Source organism: Lipotes vexillifer, unplaced genomic scaffold, assembly GCF_000442215.2.
Source record: "Lipotes vexillifer unplaced genomic scaffold, Lipotes_vexillifer_v1.1 scaffold602, whole genome shotgun sequence".
NCBI classification, from domain to species: Eukaryota; Metazoa; Chordata; class Mammalia; order Artiodactyla; family Lipotidae; genus Lipotes; species Lipotes vexillifer.
In genome coordinates, this window is record NW_006790307.1 from 2,329,379 (window position 1) to 2,355,093 (window position 25,715).

General features: G+C 38.2%; 1 protein-coding gene across 3 annotated transcripts in view; it reads left to right on the forward strand.

The window, feature by feature from the left end:
- Nucleotides 1-3,032: 3,032 nt before the first annotated feature.
- Nucleotides 3,033-25,715, forward strand: part of SAXO6 (stabilizer of axonemal microtubules 6) — a 28,734-nt gene continuing 6,051 nt past the window's right edge. The window contains exons 1-11 of one of the 3 annotated variants that reach the window (XM_007463570.1): nt 3,081-3,098; nt 4,150-4,264; nt 7,816-8,180; nt 9,288-9,422; nt 13,466-13,633; nt 14,914-15,017; nt 15,099-15,198; nt 20,426-20,601; nt 21,677-21,970; nt 22,997-23,109; nt 23,205-23,314. In XM_007463570.1, the coding sequence (XP_007463632.1) occupies nt 3,081-3,098; nt 4,150-4,264; nt 7,816-8,180; nt 9,288-9,422; nt 13,466-13,633; nt 14,914-15,017; nt 15,099-15,198; nt 20,426-20,601; nt 21,677-21,970; nt 22,997-23,109; nt 23,205-23,314 (1,698 nt within the window). Of the gene's footprint in view, nt 3,099-4,149; nt 4,265-7,349; nt 7,663-7,815; nt 8,181-9,287; nt 9,423-13,465; nt 13,634-14,913; nt 15,018-15,098; nt 15,199-20,061; nt 20,092-20,425; nt 20,602-21,676; nt 21,971-22,996; nt 23,110-23,204; nt 23,315-25,715 lie in introns of those variants that run through there. The other 2 variants (XM_007463571.1, XM_007463572.1) reach the window with 2 other exon arrangements.

The window sequence follows — 25,715 nt, forward strand, 5'->3', positions numbered from 1 at the left end:
GGCACCAGCACCACTAGGCAGTGACTCCTTCTCAGAGGTCTGACCAACTCCCATGAGGTATCTCCAGCCAGCCTGGAGCTGTGCTCGAGTAACCTCAACATTTTCCCTCTGTTCTTCCAGACCCAGGGTATGAGCCGCTTCTTGGAATTACTATGCTCTTTCTCCATTTAGCTTTTTAAAGTTCTCCAACAGCTAACCAATAGCTCATATTAAGTTTTCTCTGTTGAAATGCTTCTGGTAGTTTCTGTTTTCCCTACCGCACCCTGACGGATATAGTGTGTACTTGACATCTGCTGGGTCAGAAAGCCCGAAGGAACAGAGCAGCCTGCACTGCCGTCTGGACCTGCTGCACTGCCTGTTCCTGCTCTGGTCCCTGGAGGAACCATCATGTATTTAACTAGTACCCTGCAGATGGACATTTAAGTTGCTTCCAACTTCTGTTACTATAAACAATGCAGTCAACAACATTAAATGAATTGGTTTTTCACATTTGGGCACGTATATCTGTAAGATAACTTACAAAAGTGGAATTGCTGGGTGAAAAGCACTGCCAAATTGTCTTTTATAGAGGTTGTATCAGTTTGTCTCTCACAGGCAATAAACAGAAATCTATTTGCATGAGAAACAGAGAAATCAAGAAAGAGAAGAGGGAGCCAGTTGTGACACCCTCATCTCATGGAATCCAATCCATCATTTGAGGAATTACTTTCTGGCCTAGACCCAATGGACTTCACCTTGAGTCCTTTGGAGAGAAGGAAGGCTAAAATACAAGTGGAAAAGCTCTGTAAGACACTTTGGTACTCATTCGATAGAGGGTAACACAAAAAATGTACAGAGGCGCTTTGCCACAGATTCCCGCCAGGGTTGAATAGCCCAAGGAGGTTCCATGCTGTGCCTGTGGTAACTCAGGCCACAGGAAATGTTGGTGGCCAGCAAGAAGAGTGACACCTAGAGATGTATGGCTATTGGAAGAAGTGGCAGTGCTGCTGGGCAAACTATATGTGGTATCTGTAAGCACATGTGAGACACTTCCTAGGCACTCTCCAGAACACTTGGGTGGAACTTTGTGGGGTACCGGGTCTGCTGCCTACAGTAGTGGAGAGTGTTAGGAGCTGGTAAAACACAGGCCACGAAACTCTCCTTTAGCAACACTGTCGCTTTTTTCATTTCTACATCTTTTGCTCATAAACTGAAATAGGCTTTTCTTAAAAATAACAAAGTAAACTATTTGTCTTCCTTGAGTCCTTATAACACATCTCAGCAAACTCAGGTTGTGACTAAGTCATTTTTTACCATCTGCTGTTTGGTTTTCTTGACATTTGTTCCCTGCTCAGCAGAGCTCGACTATAGTTATCATTGATTGCCCTTGTTTGGCAGACAGGCTACATTCTATATACTTACTTTTACTGATTTCACCTTAGCATTATGTGGTAACAAAGCTTTGTGTACAACCAGATCTGTGTCTTTCCTATCCTGTAAGATCTGGGCTGCTTTCCTGCAGAGGACTTTTGTTTTATGTTCCACTGTGTGTTTGTGCCATTCTTAATTTACACGACAGAGATGCTGTCATCACCAATTAACATTTATCAAGGGCCCTCTGGATGCATGGCTGCATAGGGACTAATTTAATATTCTCTTTGTTTCATATATCAGATGGCTCCTTCAAATGAAATTTTAAGTATCTCAGTAATGATGAAGAAGAACAGAGACATCAATTAGGATTCAGAAGACAAGCCTCTGCAGAAAGGATTAATAATATTTGAAAGTTTAAAAGAGGGTATCCTTTTCTTCAGTCAACAAATGACAAAAGTAAAATGAAACTGCATTCATTGTCCTGGAAAAAGCCTGGCAGCATTCCATTCAGACATCTGCCCTTTGATTGTCCCATTTTCCTCTTTACTTATTTCAGTTCTTCTAAACTTCAAGGCTAAGTCTGAATATTTCTTCCTGAGGCTTTTTCTAACCATCTCTGACCTTGGGGATGACTCCTTCCTCCAATTCGTTTATCATTTATACCTCTCATTTAGAAATTTAGCACATGATACATTGTACAATAGTACTGAATAAATATATGTTCATTCTCTCCAAGCATATTAGAGAACTATCTGGACAACTTATGACTTTTCCATCGCCAGGGTCAGCACAGTGTTCTGTCAATGGTAGAATCTCAAGATATACTGATGATGGCAAAAATCTGTAAAATTCAAGTGGAATTTTATTTTTAAAAAGGGTGAGAGGAGAGACAAGGCTGAAGCTTTGGAAGCTGAGACTCCCAAGCATCATTAACGAATGTTTCCTAATCTAGGAGCTACATGTACATCTTTTTGGGCGGAGGCGGGGTGGGGGTGCGGTTGTGGGAGGCAAGAACATCACTGGGAAGTCAGCACTTTGTCTTTCAAGATTAAGTAAAAAAGTTTTTTGGCCTGTAAGCCATATTTATTTTCTGGCCTCTTTCTTTTGACGTGACGGTAAATAGTGTAGCACGGTTGTCGGTGGCAAGAATTGATATTCTAAAGAACAGACCTGAATATTTTCATTTCATACAAAGAAACATTCCGTTCTGTCATACATGTTGAAACTAAAAACACACCTTCCTGTTTTAGGACGTCAAGAACCTGGGTCCAGCGAGGCCGGCGACTCACGAATCCCAGCGGCACGCCGACCCATTGTTGCGCAGGACGCGACAAAGCAAACGCCGTCGAGCTCTCCTCAGGACGAAGCTCCCGCGGGGCCCCGCCCACTCCGGGCCCGGGAGCCTCATTGGCCGGCCTTCCGCCCGCCATCTCTATCAATCCCCGGGATTTGGCTGGGGAGGCGGGGGGTCTCCTTTCCAGCACTGATTGGTCGAATCTTAATGACGGTGCGGGGCTCTCCGAGTCTCTGCTGGTTTTCAGTCTTCAGAATGGGCGGGGAAAGGCAGAGCGACACGGCTCAAGGAGACAAGCGCGGAGTGCGCCGGCGCGTAGTCGGGGACGCTGGGCCGAGGCTTTTGCTAGGGAACCTCCTGTTGTCGCCCCGCCCCCTCCGGGCTTTTTGTCCCATTAACTGTCGGAGTGGCTGGGGCTCCAGCGCCGGGCGACATGCCGGTGCGCTTCAAGGTGAGGCCGGGGTCCCCGGGGGCCGAAGCCTGATGGGGGTAGCTGGGACAGGGCGGGTGCAGGGCGCCGGAGCCTCACTGGCTTTCTGGGCCGCGCCCCTCGGCCCTGCTGAGCCTGTCAGCTCCCGATCCTGCCTGTAACCATCCTAGAGGATGCTGCTCTTGTCCTCTTACCTAGCCCCCTCTCCGCTCACACTCACTTCTGAGTTGCCGAGTGGAATAGTTAGATGGTTTGAGGTGGATTTATTTGGGTGGGTGGGGGCGGGGAGAGCTCAGAGACGTGTAGATGGAGGGCACTTTATAATGGGAACTACGGTGGCTTCAGATTGGGACATCTGTGGACCACATCACAGCTTAGCTTTTAAGACCCCTTCCCTTTAAAACTTTAAAGTGTGTTATGTCTTTTAAAGGCTTGAGAAATGGGACCCTGACAAGATAAAGACAGGGTATAAGAAATACACATTCTTCACAATTGTGCATTTGTTTAAGGTTTGCTAATAGTTACAGGTAGCTGGTAGCTGTCATGGTCAAGCACCCTTCAACATAACAGTTGACCACAGTGTTCCACAAGCCCTGACTGTCTTCTTTTATCTTGAGGGTTTGCATCCAGAATGGGAGGGAATTTGGCTTTTCTTGGTTGACTTTACAAAACTTCAAAAGGGATTAGGCATACTATATTATATTGTGTACTCGGTGAGAACTTCGTTAGTTAGGATAATTATAGTGATGAGGATTTAGATTGCCACCCATTATCAGACAAGACCTCAGGCTTTGGAATTAGACAACCAGCAAAAGGGTAGCCACTCTGAGCCTCAGAATCCTTGTAACATCTGTCTCAAGTGGTTGTGAGGATTAAAGGATATAACACCATGAACTGGTAGCACAGGGCTGGGTCAATGTTGGGAGCTATTATTAAGGACCTCTTCTATGGTTAATTATCAGTCTTAAGTCTTTCAACTCTTTTTAGAGGTTCAGAAATGATTTTTACGGATGTCTACCTTAAAACAACTTTCATTAATTACGTTTTACTCAAATTGTACTTTGCATTACAGGGGTTGAGTGAATACCAGAGAAACTTTCTGTGGAAAAAGTCATATTTGTCAGAGTCCTGTAATTCCTCATTGGGGAGAAAGTACCCATGGGCTGGACTTAGATCAGATCAATTAGGTAAGTTGAACAGCTAGTAGTCATTATAAGTTGAATAAACTTTGGGGTTAAGTTTGCACAATGATTTATTAAAAATTTGTGAAGTGGGCTTCCCTGGTGGTGCAGTGGTTGGGGGTCCGCCTGCTGATGCAGGGGACACGGGTTTGTGCCCCAGTCCGGGAGGATCCCACATGCCACGGAGCGGCTGGGCCCGTGAGCTATGGCCGCTGAGCCTGCGCGTCCGGAGCCTGTGCTCCGCAACGGGAGAGGCCACAACAGTGAGAGGCCCGCGTACTGAAGAAAAAAAAAAAAAATTTGTGAAGCATTGTTCAGTTGGCCTGGTTGATTTACTTGTTTGTTTAACAAATATTTATTGAGGGTTTACTGTAGGCCATGACTATTCCCCTCTTCTAGGGATATAACTTAACCCTTAACTGTGGGGAAAACAGTAAACAAGTAACTCAATAAATAAACCAGGGGATTTCAGGTTGTTATATAAAATTGTAGGCTGGCGTGATAGATAACTGGAAGGAGGGGTGGGTTGGAGGGAATACACTTTAGAATCAGTGGTCAGGAAAGGCTTATTTGAAGTGATATTGGAGCTGAGACATGAAAGCTGAGAGTGGACAAGTGTGGGGAGGGGTACTCCCAAGGTCTAGAGGAATGGAAGCTTAGATAGATAAAGCAGTTTGCCCAAGGTTCACAGCTCATAAGTGATAGAACCATGATTTGAAATCAAGTCTGTTGTTCAAAGCCTGTGAGTTCAGAGGCCATGTTCTTGTCATCACACATGCTTCCTCCCAAGGTTTCCCAGAGTGTGGTGGAGGGGGAAAGAGACAGACTGATTCCATTCAACCTGCTTGCTTAATTCTCCCTCACTAGAACATAAGATCTCTGAGAGCAGGGCTCTGTCTGTCTGTCTTCACCACCTTGTTCCTGCTTAGTACATGACATAGGGCCTTGGCATACTCTGGAGTTTATTAAACTTCATTTTTGAATGAATGAATAAACCTGGGTTTGAATCCACATTTGCTGTGTGACTTTGGGCAAATTGGGCCTGTTTCACCAAGTGGGAGTTGGGAAGCCCATTGCACAGGATTCCTAGGAGGGATGAAATGAGATGTTCCTCTTAAGGGCTAGGTGCATATATACAGATGAGTGCTTGGTGCCCAACCTGTGACATGTGTGAGAGTGCCAGATGTGTAGTATATAAGTTCCTCCAACTTAGATGTTTGAAGCCAGGAGAAGAAAGAATTATACATGGGGTGGCAAGCCTGGGAAATTAGTAAGGTGAGAGTGTTTCCAGGATTAGGTTTGGAGAACAAAGGGAAAAGTGGATGAGAGTGGGTGGTTCTTTTAGGATTCCTCTGAATTGTCAGGATCCTTTGCCCAGAGCCTGGCTTCAAAGACTGGGTGTCACTGCATCTTGGGCAGGGTAGTGCTCATAATCCTCTCTGAATGACCAGAAATTCCACAGATTCGAGGCTCCATTAGATTAAGAATCCCAACATAAATCTCTCAAAATGTAGCTAGCTCACTGAGGGCCTTGAGGGATGTTATGACACGGGGCATTGGTTAACCACATAGCTGCCCCCATGTAACATTTTAGCTTAGATCAGCTACATGTGAGGGTAGGGGTGATGAAATGGGACTGCGGGAGCAGAGTCGCTTTGGAGTATGGTACCTTGTGAGGAAGGTAGGAGGAGGCCTGTTAACAGGGAGGTAACGGGGAGGGGCAGAGTGAGAACTCCAGGTTGCTCAGAAAGGGAGGTGGGGTCCAGGAAAGAACAGCAGCGGTGTTACTGAAGGCTGGCTGGGCGTTCTGTGCTTATTATTCCTCATAGTGTATTTTCCACGGTGCTAGGAGACAAGGGTGGACCACTTGAGAATCTTCCCTTTTCATTTTGCTCTTCCTCCACCAGCCCTGCTCTGTGTTAAAGAGAGAAGTCTGGGGCAGTGGTCTTCAAGCTTTTGTGCTTTCATAACCACTAAAAGAATTTAGAAAGTCTTATCTCTCTCCACATTTTAAAGTTGATATTTAAGTTCTTTTTTATCAAAAGTGTAATGAATAGTTTCAAAGGTTATGATTTCTAGCATATTGAGTATTGTGTATATGTTTTACATGTCTTTTGTTAAAATTTTGGAGCTGGCGATTGAGCTCCAAATGTTCATCATTTTGGAGCTAGCGATTGAGCTCTAAATGTTCATCATTTAATTGGTAAAGTCAGTCCTCACTAGAAAACTAATCATGTAAGTTAGAATTATTTTCTGTGAGAAAAAAGTCTGACTTTATTTTTTGGTCCACATAAATACGCATATATGCATTTCACATAATGACTGTCTTATGCCTGAATTTTAATTCTAAGATAGGTAGATGGAAAAGGTGTTGTGCTGGATAAAATAAGGCACTGTTCTTTTGTTATTTCTAATCTCTGCCTTTGTTGCTTTGCTGTCAGATACTCTTCCTCAGGAGTTGTGCTTTCTTGAATTGTTCCTTTGTCCTCCCCACCTATGACAATTTTTTTATTCCATAGGGTGGTTGAGAGGCGTGTCTTTCTTGTATGAAGTGGGAAGAGGGTGATTATGAAGGGAGTGGTGAGGAAGGAAACTACAGATGGCAGATGCAGCCCTTAGGCTGTCAGGAAGTAGCACATATGGAAGTTAGGATCTGGAAAGTGATTCCCTTAAGCTGCCCATTTCTGCTCTCGCCTCCCCATAGAATGTCTTTCTGTGCCTCCAGATATATATGCACCCAGTTTGAAGACCATGGTCTAGGGGAGACTTGAAAGGGTGGGGACCCTGGGTTTGATGGCCAGAACATCCATGATAGAGGCTAAAGGGCTCTGGTTTTACCTAATGCCAGGTTGTCTGTCTACCTTCCCTTCTCTTCCATTCTTAATATTTCTTCTCTACCCCACCCTGCACTGTCTTCTTTCTTTTTAAAGAATGGCTCCAAACTAGGGCAGTATCTCAGTGACTGTCATTCCACAGAGCTCCTCTTACCTGGGTAGAAGGTTAAGTTTTTGGACATTTGCTTGCCAGACAGAAATATAGAGAAATAGTATCTTAGCTCTTGTCAAAAGGGTTCATTCTCTTTACTTCTCAGGAACTCAAGGCAAATGTAGAACTAAGATCCAGCATAATGACATCTCACCCCTTCTCATCTTGGTCTGCTGTACATAAGAGAAGCTTTGTGAAAAGTTCCAAATTTTGACAGCACCAGGGCCCTTTGTTCTGTAAAGTAGCACAGGAAAGTAATTAGAAACGGAGGCAACACATTCCACCTGGCTTGCCAGGTCCATCACGTTGTGATTCTAGCAACTTGTGTTAGGATAACTCGAACATTGTGACCTCAATTTAAAAATTATGGTCAAACTTTTAATATTTCTTTAAAGCAAAATTAAAGATATTATGTTGAAAACCTGTACTTTTTTTTAAATCTGTAACTGGAAAGATATTGTGTATCTCAACTGAATTTTAAATTCCATTTCTCTTCTCATACATGTGATTAAAAGTTGTCTTTGTAGCTTGATGCTTTGGTATCTGCTATTTTTGTATATTATATTTTTTAGGAATCACAAAAGAGCCAAGTTTTATTTCCAAAAGAAGAGTCCCTCACCATGACCCACAGATTTCAAAATCTCTTGAGTGGAATGGAGCTACCTCAGAGAACGCTGCGGTTGTATCACCAGAACCCGAAGCCCCCAGAACACCAGAACCAGAACAAAAAGAAGATGTTAACCAAGAAAGGGTTCTTGCACTTGACGCCTCCAGGGTTCCCAAGAGAACCAGATCTCACTCTGCAGACTCCAGAGCTGAAGGGGCTTCAGAAATTGTGGAAAATAAGGAGGATATAGTAGCAAATCATGTACCAGTTAATGAAAATGTGGAGCTGGAACATTCTACCAAGCTTCTTTCAGAAAACATAGATGGTGGGGTAGGTATATTCACTGTATTTCCTTTCAGAAGCATAGAATTCTTTGTAAATTTCATCATCATTTCAGTAATATTACATTTTGTGCTTAAATTTTTCCATTATTTGTTTTCTTGTCCAGTGTCTGTAGAAGAGTTGATAAGAGGCTGTTGACTTTAGTTAGTATGACTTAGATCTCTTCTTAATAGTTGCCATTTTGTACTGGTTTTACTAAGATATCCCTTCGTTGGGTGCACAGCCTGCCTCTGGATTTTATTTATCATATATCAGCGCCTGAGTCCTAAGGGACAGATCAAGTTGAGACATAGAAAGGGAGTAGGCCATTACCTCTGGCAGCAATGGTGAGCTGACTTATACCTAGGCCCTTTTCAATTTCTTATTGTGTACTAGCAGAAAAAACAGAGTCTCAATTGACAAAATGCAAAAGAAAGGTGAGGTCTGGCTAGATCTCAAAAGATCTTGCAGTTCTGCTCTCTTATGTCCCAGCTGCCCTGCGGCAGGTCCCTGTGAGCACATAAGCAGAGGCTGCAGGGACCCGTGCAGACACCTCACTGCTTCCCCATTTTTCTCCACTCTACTGCTTCCTCCCCATCTCATGTCCACCGCTGACTGGAACCACGGAGAGGCATTTAGAAGTGTTGGAAGACCAGGGGGCATGGGAATCAAGGAAGGTGACATGTAAGTCTGGTGGGCAGGGGAAGGGGTGTCCCCAAAGCAAGCTGTGGACAAGGTAATGTGCTGTTGTTTCTTAGTAATATATTCAATTATGCATAATTGGTAGGAAGGGACTGAGAAACGTTATCTACACTTGATCTTAGCCAAAAGGCCGAGAAGCAATGAGAGAAATGTTATCTTTTGTTGGGATGCACAATAATTCCTTGACGGTATTAAGGGAATTTTAAAGAGTTTCACAATTTAAAGGAAGATTAACAATTAAAGAAAGGTTTCTGTATGACGATGTGCGTATAGTTAATGATACCTTACTGTACACTTAAAAATTTGTTAAGAGGGTAGAGTTTTATGTTCTACGTTTTTTACCACAGTTAAAAAAATAAAAAAAGTTTGAATAGAAATTTTTAATAACTTTGGGATTTTTTTTTTCCCTAACAGTTGGATAGACTTCTACAGAAAAAAGCTGGACTGACTGTTGTTCCTTCACATAATGTCTTGAGAAATTCTGAATATCAAAGGCAGTTTGTTTGGAAGACCCCTAAAGAAACTGCTTCAGCTTTTGCAGCCAATCAGGTAGTTTAATGGATGCAATACATTTTTGAGGAATATCATCTAATCTAGTGTTGCAGATTTACATAGAACTAAGAACTGAAAGAAATTAGATACTTAAGAAGGCCTGAAGGTGTGTTCTAGAAACGTGAAAATGAGAGTTTTGCTAAAATCATCCTATTACTTCTGATTTATAGTAGTAATATTATACTGTCCTAGGCTACTGATGATCATTGTTGCCAGATCCATCACATATACTAAATATGAGACAGGGTAATGAAAACTTGAGGACTGGTAAGTTTTTGCATGCTGTGAATTTTTTTTATTTATTAAAAAATTGTTAAATTGATTTTATTCTGAAATGTTGAATTTTGTTGACTAATATATTGCATGTTTTCTGTCTTCTAAGAAAGGTGTAACTGCGTTGGATATTTATTTTAATAAGTACAAAATAGGTTGAAAGTGATGCAAGATATATAATTTTGTCCTTATATCAAATGAGCAGTGATAGGAATTGTCAGTTTAACTATATTTATAAATTCAAAAGCTATAATGGTAACTAAATGTGATATTAGGTTTCATTGTATCCTCACACAATTTTAGTATTAGACTACCATTACTAATATATACTCTGTTGTTTTACTACTATAATTCTCTAGACAGTTCTTAGCTCATTTATGTTCTTAACCATACTCCTAGGCTTAGGTAGGAAATACTTCCATTTAGAATATCCCCAGAGGCTCATGACAGCTTAGTCTTTTCTTTCTCACTCACCTATATACTTTATACACCCATAAGGACCAAGAGGATAATTAGATTCAGCAAGACAATAACATGTCATCTTACACTAAGATAGTACCAGTGTTATCCTACAAATTGTAGCAGCTTTAGGCTTGCTTACTTGTTATTCAGTTTTTAAAAAACTGAAATTTAGATAACATTTTAGGGACACATAAAATAACATAAATCAATACATACCCTTTATAAACCTAGTGAATAGAATCAGTACTTCTTTTGCTGGCTCACAAGTGTTGTTGGATAGAAAGTGTACCTACAAAATTACTTACAGCCTAAAAATTGTGACTGTTCAATTTTTGTAGAATATCTTACCTTTAAGATAGAGGTGATTCAAATCAAAGCCCTATTGACAACTTCTGCATACTTCAGTGAAAGCATTATGTAGAAATGTTCTTTTGATAGTATCAGAAGTATAATATAAAATAAATCACTAGCAATACCTTCACTACTAGCTTTATTGCTTTCATTAGTGAGGGTTTCAGAGAATTTTTTTTGGAAGCAAATGCTCTTTGTTAGTTGAAAGCATATCAGTTTTTGGGTCTGTGGATTGAAGAGCTCTGTGACAGAAACTTTCAAAGCTTGTTGATAGGGAACCTCTAAAGGAGCTGTTCCGTTCTGTTTTATCAGGCACCTGTTTTCTGAAAGGATGTCTTATATTAATATGTAAAAGAGTCAGAACAATTTTTGGCAGAAGAGTCCTTGAGGTTATACTGTACTTAAAAAGATATACTCTTTGGTTGTGATCTGTATGAAGGTGTATTATTCAGCGTTGTGAAGCAATAATATACCTTATTTGAACTCCATATCTTTTCTATTTGCTTTCTTTGTAATCAGTGGTAATAGACCATGAAATGGAAACCATATTATGAAATATTAAGGATAAAAGAAAACATTTAAAAATAGAAACATGATAATTGCCTGTTTTTTTCCTTGCTTTAAGCTAAAAATAAGCAAAGGAAAAAACCTGAGCAAATGCATATGTCAGATATTCAAAACGTTAAGACTTTTTTATTGTTTTAGGAGGAAAAAAAATTCATGTCGAGGAAAAAAACCCTGCAGAGCTGACAACAGAGTTGCTTTGTAAAGCTAATGTGTATTTTCATATTACTAAAATCTGCCTATTTTACTATTCTCATTACCAAACTAATGGGGGGTAGGGAACTTGGGGGAGAAAAGATATGGTTCATTATTTCTTTTGGCTTAAGCATTATTTGATTACAATAACTATTATTCAAAACATAGTAATGAGTAGAGAAAGTTGACCTTTGGATTTTCTCTCCAGCTTTACCGAGGTCTAATTGACAAAAATGATATATTTATGATGTACGATGTGAAGTTTTGACGTATGTATTCATTCTGAAATGATTACCACAATCAAGCTAATTAACACATCTATCACCTCACATAGTTACCATTTTTTGTGTGTGTGGTGAGAACGCTTAAGATCTATCCTTTTAGCAAATTTTAAGTATATAATACAGTATTGTTAACTACATTCATGCTGTACTTCAGATCTCCATAACTTATTTATCCTGCATAATTGAAACTTTGTACCCTTTGACCAACATCTCCCCATTTCTCCCACCCCCTGGTCCCTGGCAACCACCATTCTATTTGCTGCTTCTATGAGTTCCTTTAGATTCCACATATAAGTGGGATCATATAATGCAGTATTTGTCTTTCTGTGCCTGGCTCATTTCACTTAGCATATGTTCTCCAGGTTCATCCATGTTGTTGCAGGTGAGAGGATTTTTTTTTTAAGGCTGAATAATAATACATTTTCTTTATCCATTCATCTGTCCATGGACACTTAGACTGATTCCATATCTTGGCTACTGTGAATAATGCTATAATGAACATGGGAGTGTAGATATCTTTTGAGATACTGATTTCATTTCCCTTGGATATATACCTAGAAGTGGGGTTGCTGGATCTATTTTAAATTTTTTGAGGAACCTCTATACTGCTTTCCATAATGGCCATATCAATTTACATTCCCACCAGCAGTGGACAGGGGTTCCCTTTTCTCTGCATCCTTGCCAACACTTGTTACCATTTGTATTTTTGATAATAGCCATTCTAACATGTGAGGTGAAATCTCACTGATGTTGGTTTATTTCTTGATGATTAGTGATGTTGAGCACCTGTTCATGTACCCGTTGGCCATTTGTATGTCTTCTTTGGAAAAAAGTTCCTTTGCCCATTCTTAATCAGATTGCTTTTTTCTATTGAGTTTTATGAGTTCTTTATTATTTTGAATATTAACTCTTTATCAGATATATGATTTGAAAATATTGTGTCTTGGTTTGATATAGTCCCACTTGTTTTTTTTTGTTTTGTTTTTTTTTTGTTTGTTTTTTTTTGTGGTACGTGGGTCTCTCACCGTTGTGGCCTCTCCCTTCGCGGAGCACAGGCTCCGGACGCGCAGGCCCAGTGGCCATGGCTCACGGGCCCAGCCGCTCCGCGTCATGTGGGATCTTCCCGGACCGGGGCACGAACCCGTGTCCCCTGCATCTGCAGGCGGACTCTCAACCACTGCGCCACCAGGGAAGCCCAGTCCCACTTGTTTATTTTTGCTTCGGTTGCCTTTGTTTTTGGCATCAAATCCAAAAAACCATCATTGAGACCCATGTCAAGGAGCTTAGCCTATGTTTTCTTCCAGAAGTTTTATGGTTTCAGGGTTTACGTTCAAGTCTTTAATCCATTTTGAGTTAATTTTTATGTATGGCACAAGACAGTGGTCCATTTTCATTCTTTTGTGTGTAGCTGTCCAATTTTCTCAACACCATTTATTGAAGAGACCCTTTCACCATTGTATGTTCTTGGCTCCTTTGTCATAGGTTAATTGACCATATACACGTGAGCTTATTTCTGGACTCCTTATTCTGTTCCATTGATCTATATGTCTGTTTTTATGCCTCTTTGCCCATTTTTTAATTGGGTTGTTTTCTTGCTATTGAGTTGAGTTTCTTAAATATTTTAAATATTGACCCCTTATGAGATGAATGCAGATATTTTCTCCCACTTAATATGTTGTCTCTTCACTCTGTTGATTGTTTTCTGTACAGAAGATTTTTAGTTTGATGCAATCCCATTTGTTTTTGCTTTTGTTGCAATGGATGTTAATTAGACATGTGAAATGAAATTACAGTCGTATATAATTTTCCATTTTTTGTATCCTATGATTCAACTTTATATGTGAAATTTTTTAAGCAATTGAAGTTCTGTGTATTTAACAAAAAACTAAACTAAAGTAATCTTTTTTTAAGGTTTTCCACAATAAAAGCAAATTTGTTCCACAATTCAAAGGTAACTCAGTCATCCATGAAACTGAATACAAAAGAAATTTTAAGGGTTTATCTCCAGTGAAAGAACCAAAACGAAGAAATCATTTGAAGGAGAACGGAAATTTTGAAACAATATCTCCTGAAAAGAAGGTATTTGTCAGTTATTTCAACAAAATAAAATCCTCATGATTTGAAACTGTCCACGTTTTCTTTTACTTACCACCATTTGGAACTTTACAAATTTCCTTTTACTTATCACCATTTGAGATTTTGTTTTTAGCTAGTTCACTAATTTGTTTATTTATTCACTAAATGTCAAATGTTCATCTAGCATCTGGTAGAAACCAGGCACCAGGTAGGTACTGAGAATACAATGATAACTACACTAAGCCCTAAGCAGTTCTTGGGTCAGTGGGGAGACAGATCTAAATAATTAAGTGTAATACAGTGCAGCAAATGCTTAGCAATACAGCAGGTAAGTCTGCTATGTCTAATATCAAATGATTGTCCTTATAGTAATGTGAGCTCCAGGGGTTACAGTGGTGATAGAAACACATACTTTAAAATAATAGTGGAAATCAGATAGAAACACACATACACACATGTATTTTAAACCATAGCTTTAGTATGCCAAATTATAGCCAGTATAATTCACACGATTTACCTTGGTATATACAAACACGTACTTCTCTGTGTGAAATTACAGCTGTTTCAGTTACAGCATCAGGTTAAAATTATTGTAAATTATAGGTAAATCAGGGGTAAGTCCTATTTTTTGATCTCCTGGAATGTCATACCTGAAATGTTATGGGTTCTAAGAATAAAAATTATATGACTAAAAGTAAAATAATTTATATATATATATAAATATACATATATAAAAATTATATATGTATATATATAAGTCATACATATATATTATATATGATATATATTTTATATCATATATTTAATAATATATATACTTTTTGGACCTATGATGTTCTTGAAAAAAAAGAATTAAGTTATTCAGTAAAGCTGTGTGCTAACTTACAGTAATTAAGTGGAAGGTCCCAGTGAGGAGCAATTAAATGTAAACTTAGAATATCAAGGGAGAATGTAAGACCAGTGTTCAATAGGTCGTTAACATAAAGTTTATTTATTTAGATGTTTGTTAATTAAAATTTTTTCCTAGCCAGGTATCTAAAATTTTTATTGCTAGAAAATGAAACCATATCCTGAGCTATATACTTCAAGAAACTAACCAGATACACTAGTTTCAAAACTTGCTTGTTGATTTTTTATGATTTCTATGTTATCTTTAGTAGTTAAAGCTTACTTTTAAAAACAGAATTGTAATTCAGTATCCAGCTATACTTTATAACATCTGTGTTTTCACTTTAATGTATAACATAAATTGAGCATAAAAAGTTTAAAAATTTTCATTTTAGTATAATAAAACAGATGATCCTTTAAAATTAGAAGCAGAGATGGAATCAAAAGACTCAAACCAGCCTAAAAAGAAACTTACTCCTTGGAGACATCAAAGGCTTGGGTATGTATTTTGTAAGAAAAATATCATGGTATTTAGATGATCAATATGGTGAAATATTTACTCTCATTTCATTTCTGTTAGGAAGGTGAATTCTGAATATAGAGCAAAATTTCTGAGCCCAGCCCAATATTTATATAAAGCTGGGACTTGGACACGTGTGAAGGAAAACATACCAAATCAGGTGAGTACATAAACTCAGGAAGCCATGTTCTTTGGCACTATATCAGTTTGATTTCACAATAGTTTCACCTAGTAATAGAGACGACAGTATGAAAATGTATGATGCGGTAATAGCACTAAAAGTATCAGGAACTTAAATTGTATGTATGAGGGTATAGTTTATCAGTGTGTTTACTTTTTTAAAAAATACTAGCTTAGAGATTAGTTTATTATAAGGTCTTTAAAGTTAAAAATGTTTTTAAAATCAAATATTTATGTTAATGAAGTCAGTTTATAGAATTGTAGCATTATAGATTTGATTATTTTATAACCTTCAGACCTCTACTCTCTCAATTCAAGATTGATTAGTTTTTCAAGATTAGTTTATCTGACTGACGTGCCCTGTTAGCATGTACTAATAGTGCAGTCTGCAAGCACAAGGAAGGAGTGGCCTGTGTTGATAGAGGTTTGAGTTCTAGTGTTGGGATACTCTGACATATGGGAGAAATTCTGAGGATCCTAAAGAAAGGTTGGAAGAAAAGGGTAGTTCTAGAATTGGTGAGTGCTAGTTTAGTACTAGCTTCTTATAGCCAAAGGATAAACGGTGGAACTTTTTTGGTTATTGTGTAGTTAGCATCTTTTAAACTACATCTTGATGGTTTGCTCCCCTTTCTGTGTGAATAAGCTAAATGAGAACATTTTGGATTAGACATTATAAAGAGAGGGATAATTTGGATGGGGAATGAATCTTATTTAGCTCCATACTTTAAACCATGGCTAACAATTATGTGTAATCAGCCTCTGACACTTTGAGCTTCTGGCTCTTGGCTCTGGCAGCTCCCAGCCCTATGTCCTGGTGACGATTGGGTTGGCCAAAAAGTTCGTTCAGGTTTTTCCATACGATGTTACAGAAAACCCGAACGAACTTTTCGGCCAACTGAATATTACTGGGGGCAAAATTCCTATACTCACCTTGGTGAAATCAAGTTAAAAATGAGAGCATTGAAAGCAGCCATGACAGAAGAAAGGAATTGAGTCAGTTTTGAATTCTTGAGCAGTTTCTGACCATGCCAGACCTCCGTGAGGATCTCTGTGCCTGAGGAGTCTGATGGGGAATGGGGGAAAACCCCAGGCAAAGGCAGGAACAGAGTGTGGCCATAGAGGGCGTGTGTGGCCAGTTGATAGGTGTCAGCCACTGCCCTGTCGTGTTCCGGTACTTCACTAGGTTGGGTTCATGAGAAGCTCCTTGTTTTGGAAAGATTATCCCTTAGTCTGAGGCTTCTTTGAACTAAGATGAGTTGGTATTTAGGCCTCAGATGTAAACGTTTAATGGACTCAGAGGACTGTTATGTCTGGAGTCGTGGTAATGTGACAGTCCTTATCCTGCCCTTGTGGAAGAGAACATTTTTGGTTTTGTTGTTAATTTAAGATTGGTCTTTAAGATTTCCTATTATAATATCTTGGTAATGTGACTTTTCTGAAGGTTTGTTTTATTAATTGCTATAGGTGGTTGAAAATGTTTAAATTAGTAGAATAGTTTGCCTTAACTTCATGGTGAAAATCATTCAAAAAAACAAATTGGAGTTAGAAAAGAATAAGAATTTTTAGTTATGAGGTTAGCGATCACTGATAGTGATAATAGTTTTAGTCGATCAGGTCATAGACATTTAATATGGGCCATATTTTCTTATATCTTACATTTTTTTCCCTGGAAGATACTTACTGTATGTGGCTGATTTTGAGGTACCTACGTATAAGGTACTCCCTCATTTTCCTACTCCTAACATTTCATGGAATATTATTCACACTCGTCAAATGCATTTGGACATCAACGACTTTTTTATCATTAGAATATTAACACACTTTGAATCATGTTACGGTTTTCTAGTCCATGTATCATCTTCATTTCCCTCTTTCTTCTTTGAGATATTGTTCTTTTTTAATCTATTTATAGTCTAGTCACTAGATATTTTATCCTGTGTCCCAAGTTCCTATTCACATAACATTAGGGTAGTTGGTTTTTTTTGTCCAGTGGTTGTATATTTATTATCTCTATACTATAACCAGTGGCTCTATTCCTCTTTAAAATGCTTGCTTGAAGGCTGTTTTTTAATAATAATCAGCAACTGCAACTGTTAAGTCCAATCCTCAGAATAACTACTAGATCTGTGTTAAATGTCTTTTTTTCCTGATTGTTAGGTAGTCTTCTAATCCTCCCAACTGCATTGGTTGAGATAATTTTTTTTCTAATGTGTCTTCCAGAAATAGGACTTTGTTTCAAGATGAAGTGCCACATTGAGACATTCTGTAATTTGACAGACATTGTAAGGACTTTTAGGTATAAGATGACTCTTCATTTTCAGGGGATGATTTTGGGAAAAGGAGTATTTTATTCCCCAGTTTTCTGAGTTTGAATTTTTCACATATAAATTTTAAACAACTTAGTTGAATTCTTAATTTGGGAAAAGAAATCCAGAAAGGAAAACGTTCTACTTATAGCATTTAATATTATGTAACCTGATGGTGTTACTTGACCTGAAAAGGGGTGTGTGTGTGGCTTTAACTGAGTTAGGCATGGTTTATTCATATCATTTTTAGTGGCTCCTTTTTTTGCCTGTAGGGATTGTTTTTAATACTGAGTTCACACCATTGATTTTTTTTCTCTTTCTAGTAGAACACCTTACTTTGGAAATATCAGCGTCCTATTTTTTCATCTGAGTTTAGGACTACAGAAGTTTAAAATCATGTATTTGTAAAATATAACATTAGTACTAAGATTATTAACAAAGATTGCTGATAAAGTCAATTTAAAACATTGAGTTTTGAATGTCAGTAACAAATAGAACTAAATAAAGTTTTACAGAATTTCTGTATCTCCCCTCCCTTCTTTAAAAAAAGTTGATGTCAGATAAAACTAGGTCACTGTGTACATGGAGGGGATGTTCGTCCATCCTCTCATTCATCAATCAGTGAGGTCCTCCTGTATGGATAGAATGCAGCCTTCTCTGCAGCTCCTTCCCGCTCCACCTTACACACAGTGCAGGACTGGTAGGACCCCCTTTTGAAACCACTCCTTCAGTTTATATCTCATTTGTTTATTATGGCATAGATCGTACCAATATTATGATAATGATTTATCATATAGGAGGAGGTCGGCCTGCTCTACCAGATTGTGAGCACATTGAGTGCAGGAACTTTCTTGCTTATCTTTGCTACCAGCCGTCTAGCTCAGGCCTAGCGCTTAGTCCATACTCAGGACAGGTTGTGGAATCAATGTTGAAAGGCTACACTCTCCCTCACCTCAAGGAGTTCATAGGTTAATGGGGAAGAATGACACAAGCAATAATTCCAGAAGAATGAAGTAAGTACTAGTGGGGATATGCACCAAGGGCTTTGAGAACCCAGGGGGGGAGGAAGTGATCCTAAGGCATGAAGATTTTATCATGTAGGTGATGGAGTGACCATGACACATTTGAAGCATGGGGGTACTTATTAGAAATAAAATCCGGATTATATCAAGGCACTTATTACAAGCTTCCCATGCATTCAGAATATACTGGTTAAGAGTTCAACAGACTCGATACCTATTAAATGCAAAAACCATTATTAGTAATTTTCTTTAAAGTATAAGAGTTGAAAAAATGATAAATGAACATGGCTTAATTTTTTTAACAGTGAAGAAAACAATATTTTGAATTATCTTTTAGGAATGTTTCAGGTTTGGTTCATTAGAGCAGTAGGACTCTGTTGGGATTATGTGTTTTCTTTTGCCCTGGCAGGCGCTGTCCTTTGCTTTGTCTGATTCCCTAGAGATGTAGCACTTGCATCCCTCTGCATCAGTAGTATTTCCTTAAGGAGCTGAGGATATGTTTCTCCAGTTGCTTTTGCAATGCCAATTTTCATTATTTGCTTTTTTGCCTTTAAGTGAGAGAAAAGCAGTTTTTTTTTTGCTTTTATTTTTTTAACTTTTTATTTTATATTGGAGTATAGTTGATTAACAATTTTGTGATAATTTCAGTTGTACAGCAAAGTGATTCAGTTATACATACACATGTATCTATTCTTTTCCCATTTAGGTTGTTATATAATATGAGAAAAGCGATTTTAGCAGACAGTATCCAGGTATCCTTTTAAGGCTAATATTTGTATTTATGATAGGAACAATTATACAGTTTTTTGAGAATAAATTATTTTAAGCAGATTATTCAAAACTTTTAAGCTGCAACTTAATTTTTTTACATTGTGGAATTGTATTCAGGGAAGCCAGAAGGTGGCAGTATGATGTATAAAATGAAAGGGTTTCAATGAGTATAAAAGACTCCTTTTCGTGTGAAAATATGTTATTTGCATATTAGGGAATTCAAGTCACCTTATATCAGTAGTTCATCAGAACCTTTTTTTGGTATCCTGTTGCTTTGTCGAATATATTACAGTTATTATTTTGTGGGGTATTCTTTTAAATTATGTATTTAATACTGGTTTTGCTGATTACAAGGGAATGTTGAGGAATGTGGAGAGGAAAGCCTCATGACTCTCTCAGTGGAGCTTCTGTAGTAGTAACAGCAGGTGTATATAAGCCTAGAAGTAAAGACTGGGGCTAGGGGTTTCTGGCATGTCAGTACTCTTCCAGAGGTGGGGAAATAGTAATTAGGTTACCTTGTTGCAGACAGCATTCCACCCATGCAAGAATGTGGTTGATTTTCAAGGCAATGTTAAAGTATCTTGGTTACTGAATTAAATGCTACTGAAAATACTAAAAAAAAATTGACTGACAAGTTTGGTATATATTTAGAAGGAAAAATAATAAGGTATTTCAGTGATTCCCATTAATATTCAATTATGGCATTAACCTGTCATTAAGTATGTTTCTGTATTCCTCCCCTAGGGTTCTCTAAATGCCATGTGGTATGCGGAGGTTGGTTGCTTTTGAGTTTTTAAATCTGTAATAATGCATAGAGTACTTGTGTAATTTCAGTTGAAGTAAGAAGTAGGTGTCAATATTTTTCTTAGCTGCTGCAAATTTCTCCCTGCCTGCTGGCCTGAAGTAAAATAACTGCACTGTGCATCAGCTTGACTGTTTTAATTTCTGCTTAAAAATGCACATAGTCTGATGAATGTATGTGGCTACTTTTGCCTTTCTTTCTCCTTGGTCTCTGGCTGTATTTGTACAATGTCTTGGATATGCTACTTGGTGATATTTGCAAAGGAGCATTTACAATGATACATGATATCTCAACTCTCCTGCATAGGTTAAAGAACTCCGAGAGAAGGCTGAGTTTTATAGGAAACGAGTTCAGGGAACTCATTTTTCTCGGGACCATCTGAATCAGATTCTGTCTGAAAACAACCGCTGTTGGGATGTCTCCTCGACCACGAGCTCAGAAGGAACCATTAGTAGCAACATTAGAGCACTAGATCTTGCTGGGTGAGATGTTATTTGTGGATGGTGGAAAAGTATGTTATAGATTATGTAGATCATGGAATTACATAGGAAAATGATATGAAGACTCAAAAGTTGTCTAGTCTAATGGAAATATACCAGCCACTTATTACATTTCATTATTTTTAGTTTATTCTCTGTGAAAAGTAAAGCTATACATACTTGCTTTACACACTTGGGTAGAAATAATACATAATTTAAATCTGGAAGATTGGATTTTATAAAATTCCTTCTTAGCAATTAAGAGTAGACTAGGGATGACTATACAGTAGACGTAAAAAACTTTAAAAAGTAAAACAAAAAGAAAAAGGTAACAATAATAAAAACTTAGAGAATATTATCTATTAGTACATTTCCATTATCATTCATTAATGGATTTTTGTGGTTAATATGGAACTTCCACCCTGATTCTACGGAAGAATTCTCTGCTATTTTGGGTTTTAAAGTGAACACAATTAAACTGTTTCTAAGAGGAATAGCACATCGATTTGTAGCAAATGAAATAGTTTTTGGTTTTTATAGTGTATTAGTGTAGCCATACGTACCAGATTAACTATAAATTCTACTTATGTGACATCTGATTTTAAAAGTTCATCACAAAATCTGTTTTTTAACAATGACTTGAAAAGATTAATATATCTAAAATATAAAATTGGAATCAGCTTATTTGATCCATAAGTACACATGAGTTTGTGCACAAACCCTAACTGAGTAACTGAACAAGTTAGACCATGTGAGGGGGTCCTAGTTTATGTATGCACAGGCCACTCGAGAGATACATGTGAGTTTTATCAGCAGTGGTGCAGGCATGTATGTGTGATGGGAGGAGTAGAAGGAGATAAATATAATTTATTTTGGAATATTTTAATAGATTGTAACTTTAACTTCTATTGTAAAATGAACTCTTAATTCGATTTTTTTCTTCAGTATCTGGGCAAGGCAATATCAGTGGGAAACAGAGTTGTGAACCATGGAAGGCAATGACAGACTTATTAAAATAAGTATCAATTAGAAACCTCAAACTACTCAATTTAAAATAAAACTTATTTTTGTTATGCAGAGATCCTACAAGCCATAAGACTTTGCAGAAATGTCCTTCTACAAAACTAGAAGAAAAAAGACCTATCTTGGAAGAACAGCCCCAGAAAACTACCACAGAGAAATTGGGTGTGTCAGATGCTCCCATACCTGTTAGAAGGCGTCTGGCTTGGGATGCAGAGAACACCACTGAAGACACACAGAAACAGCCAAGAGAGGAGGAGGAAGAGGAGGAAAGGGACAAGCAGGTTAATGTGGGAGAGCTAGGGAAGTTGGAAGTACAGGAAAAATCTAAAGCAGACAAGATAAAAGAAGGGTGAGCGTTTTAAATTAATCAGTATATAGACGCATTATTGTTCACAGTTAATATGTATTTCATTTTGTCACTAATTAATTATAGTGGTTTATACTTTGGTTTTATGACTAATAAAGAGCAGATTTTACTTTAATGTCATGAAATAGGCATTTCTTTATGGTTTATATAATTTGATTCACTCAGGTATTTGAGTCACCACTACTTGGTAATTGAAGACTTGAACATTGAGCTACTTGGGGAGGAAGTAGTTAGGGTTATTTTCATTTATATCCTCCTAATTATGATTTGCTAGATATCTCTGGAAGTATGACTTTGTGACTTGAAGAAAATAACTGATATTCTTTACTCTCAGATGGTTATACTACCAAAAAGAAAGAAAAGATGTTTTGTAATATTAAAATAAGTGATTTCCTACCAAATGTAAAATAGATAGCTAGTGGGAAGCAGCTGCATAGCACAGGGAGATCAGCTTGGTGCTTTGTTTCCACCTAGAGGGGTGGGATAGGGAGGGTGGGAAGGAGATGCAGGAGGGAAGAGATATGGGAACATACGTATATGTATAGCTGATTCACTTTGTTATACAGCAGAAACTAACACACCATTGTAAAGCAATTATACTCCAATAAAGATGTTAAAAAATTTTTTTTAATAAAATAAGTGATTTCTGCAAATAGCTAATTTCCATTGATTTATATGCAGAATGCTTTGTGGAGTGGTTCTCTGCCATTGGTTATGGTATTTTTTTGTCCATAGTCCAACGCCCTTATCATTCATTCGTGAGTTTTGCAGCTAATATGGAACTTAGGTTCTGATTTAATGGAAGAATTCTCTGGTGTGTTGCTGACTTGCAGTGATCTCACCTCTTCCAATATTCAGTTACTCTTAACTGTGTGTAGATTTGTTTATTTTTTTCAGAAACTAAATGGCCTTCTCTTATATGTTTATAGTTTAATTGAATAATGATGGCAAAGTATTTTTTTATTATATTTTCTGGAGGACATGCTTCGTAATTGTTTTAATTTGTAGGTCGGAGTCGTCTTCTGTGTCCTCAGGAAAAGGAGGCAGGCTTCCTACTCCGAAGCTAAGAGAACTTGGTGGAATCCAGAGGACTCATCACGATCTTACCACTCCAGCTGTTGGTAACAGGCAAACACTGTGCAGTTCTTATTTCACCTGCTTTCTCTACATGATAATTTAGTTTAATCAAAATATAACATCTTTTGCATTTTTCCAGGTGGTGCTGTTTTAGTGTCTCCATCTAAAATGAAGCCTTCAGTTGCAGAACAGAGAAAAAGAATGTCCTCTCAGGATGGCTTAGAAACTTTGAAGAATGATTTTAGGAAGGTAAATATTTATATTTTGGAGAAAAACATCTCTTCAGGAAGTGATTATTTTAGTCACATGCAATAAGTGAATGAGAGGTTCAGATTTTAGAAAATTCTGCCTATCATATATGGAGATGATGCTCTTAACTTACTTTCAGAAGGCAAAGGCATTGAATTATTTTTTTGGGTAGTGGCACTGTATTTCTGCTATACTTTCAATTTTTGTCAGTAGTGACAACAGGAAGAGAGAGAAGAAAAACAATACTATGATTGAGCATCTTCTGTGACAGTTTTGTTCCAGCTATGTTCCAGGTGCTGATTTAACACTAGAGATGTAGCAGTGAAAGGAGCAGGTAAAAATCCTGGCCCTCACTGAACTTACATTCTAGTGGAGGAGAGAGACAATAAACAGGATAACTAGGTAAAATGCATAGTATTTTAGACAGTGATAAGAACTAAGGAGAAAAATAAAGCGGGGGAAGTGAGTAGGAGGTGGCGAGGGAAGTTCTCACTGAGAGGGTAACATTTGAGCAGAATCTGAAGCAGGTGAAAGACTGACCCATATGCATATCTAGGAAGGCATTCCAGGCAAAAAGAATAGCAAGTGCAAAGTCCTCCAGGTGAGAAGGTACCTGATTCTTTGAGGAACAGGCAGGAGTGGAGCTGAGAGCAAGAAAGGGAGAACAGGATGGGCAATGAGGTCAGAGGCATAATGAGGAACTAAATTGTGTAGGGCCTTATAGGTCATAGCAAAAACTTTGAATTTTATTCTGAATGAAATGGAAAGCCTTTAGAGGGGCAGAGGAGTGATATGATTTGACTTGGGTTTTTCCAAGGTCACTCTGGCAACTGTATTGGGAATAGACAGTAGGGGTGCAAGAGCAAGGGCTTGAAACTGGTTAGTCAGTTACAATATCCAGGCAAGAGGTGATGGTCATTTGGATCATAGCAGTAGCTGTACCAGGAGCTAGATTTGGTTATTTTCCATTGTCTACCCCTTGGTTGCTGGTAGGCAGAGGGGTCATTAAACTCACTGAACACAGTCATTTTTTCCTTTGTTTTCTTACAGAAGCTACTATTATAATAACATTAAATCTGTAAGTCATTCAGTTTGCAGTGAATTATCCCTGTCACTCAGTTGCCCTTGGTTAATATCATTCTGTATCTCTTTTTTTTTTACCATAGGAATTAGGAAGACTATATTATATTATCCAGAAATATTTTCACCTTGAATTGTGGGAGTGTTGTGGGGCAGCAGCAATTTGGGGAACTTCTGTGGGGATGATCATAATAGCTAGCATTTACTGAGCACTTACTATGTTCTAGGCTCTGTGCTAAGTACTTTACATGTGTTAATTTGTTCAGTCTTCATAATGGTAGAGTAGGATTTATCCCCAGGCAGTCTGTTCTCAGAGCCCACATTTTTAACCCCTAAACAACATTGACTCACAAGACTTGAGAGTAGAATTCTCATGATATTGGTTTGATAGTCAAGTACCATCTGTACATTTAAAAAATGATATTAAAAACCCAAGTGTATGTTAGCTCACTTCATTCATTCAGCAGATGTTTCTTATCCATTTACTTACATGCTAGATGCTGTGGTTGTGATAATGAGCAAAAATAGACATGGTACATGATTTTGTTGAACCTACAGTCTTGTGAGAATCACACCCCCACTATATACTTTCAAAGAAGTATATAGTGCTGTCCTGGAAGGAATTGACCTAGTCATGGAGATCAGGGAGCTTCTTGAAAGTCAAGGATGCTTCTTTGAAGAAGTCATAATTGAGTTGAGATATAGAGGAAGAAGAGTTAACCAGGTAAAAAGGGAGGGGAGGGGAAGTGTAGCGTATGCCGCAGTCCTGTGGAGAGAAAGGGCATAGAGTTTTTTTGTTTTTAATTTTTTTTTTTGATGTGGACCATTTTTTTTAAGTCTTTATTGAATTTGTTACAATATTGCTTCTGTTTTATGTTTTGGTTTTCTGGCCACGAGGCATGTGGGATCTTAGCTGCCTGACCAGAGATCGAACCCGCACCCCCTGCATTGGAAGGTGAAGTCTTAACCACTGGACTGCCAGGGAAGTCCCATGGACACAGAGTTTTAGGAAACAAAGACCAGTACAGTGTGTGGCAGGGAGCAGGTGCAAGATGAGACTGGAAGAGACAGCAATATTGAGAATTTCTTTCATCTCAAGTAAAATGGAAAACGACTGAAATATTTTAAATATGGGAGTGTTGTGATTGATTTATGTTTTGCAAGATCTCTCTGGCTGCCGTGGAAGGCAAGAGTGGACTGTGGATACCTTTGAGAGCCCATTGCAGTAATCCAGATAGGAGCTGTGATAGCTTGGACTAAAGAGGGTGGGCATAGACGTGAGTGAAACTGAAGAATTGTGTAAGGGGAACAATGTCAAGGC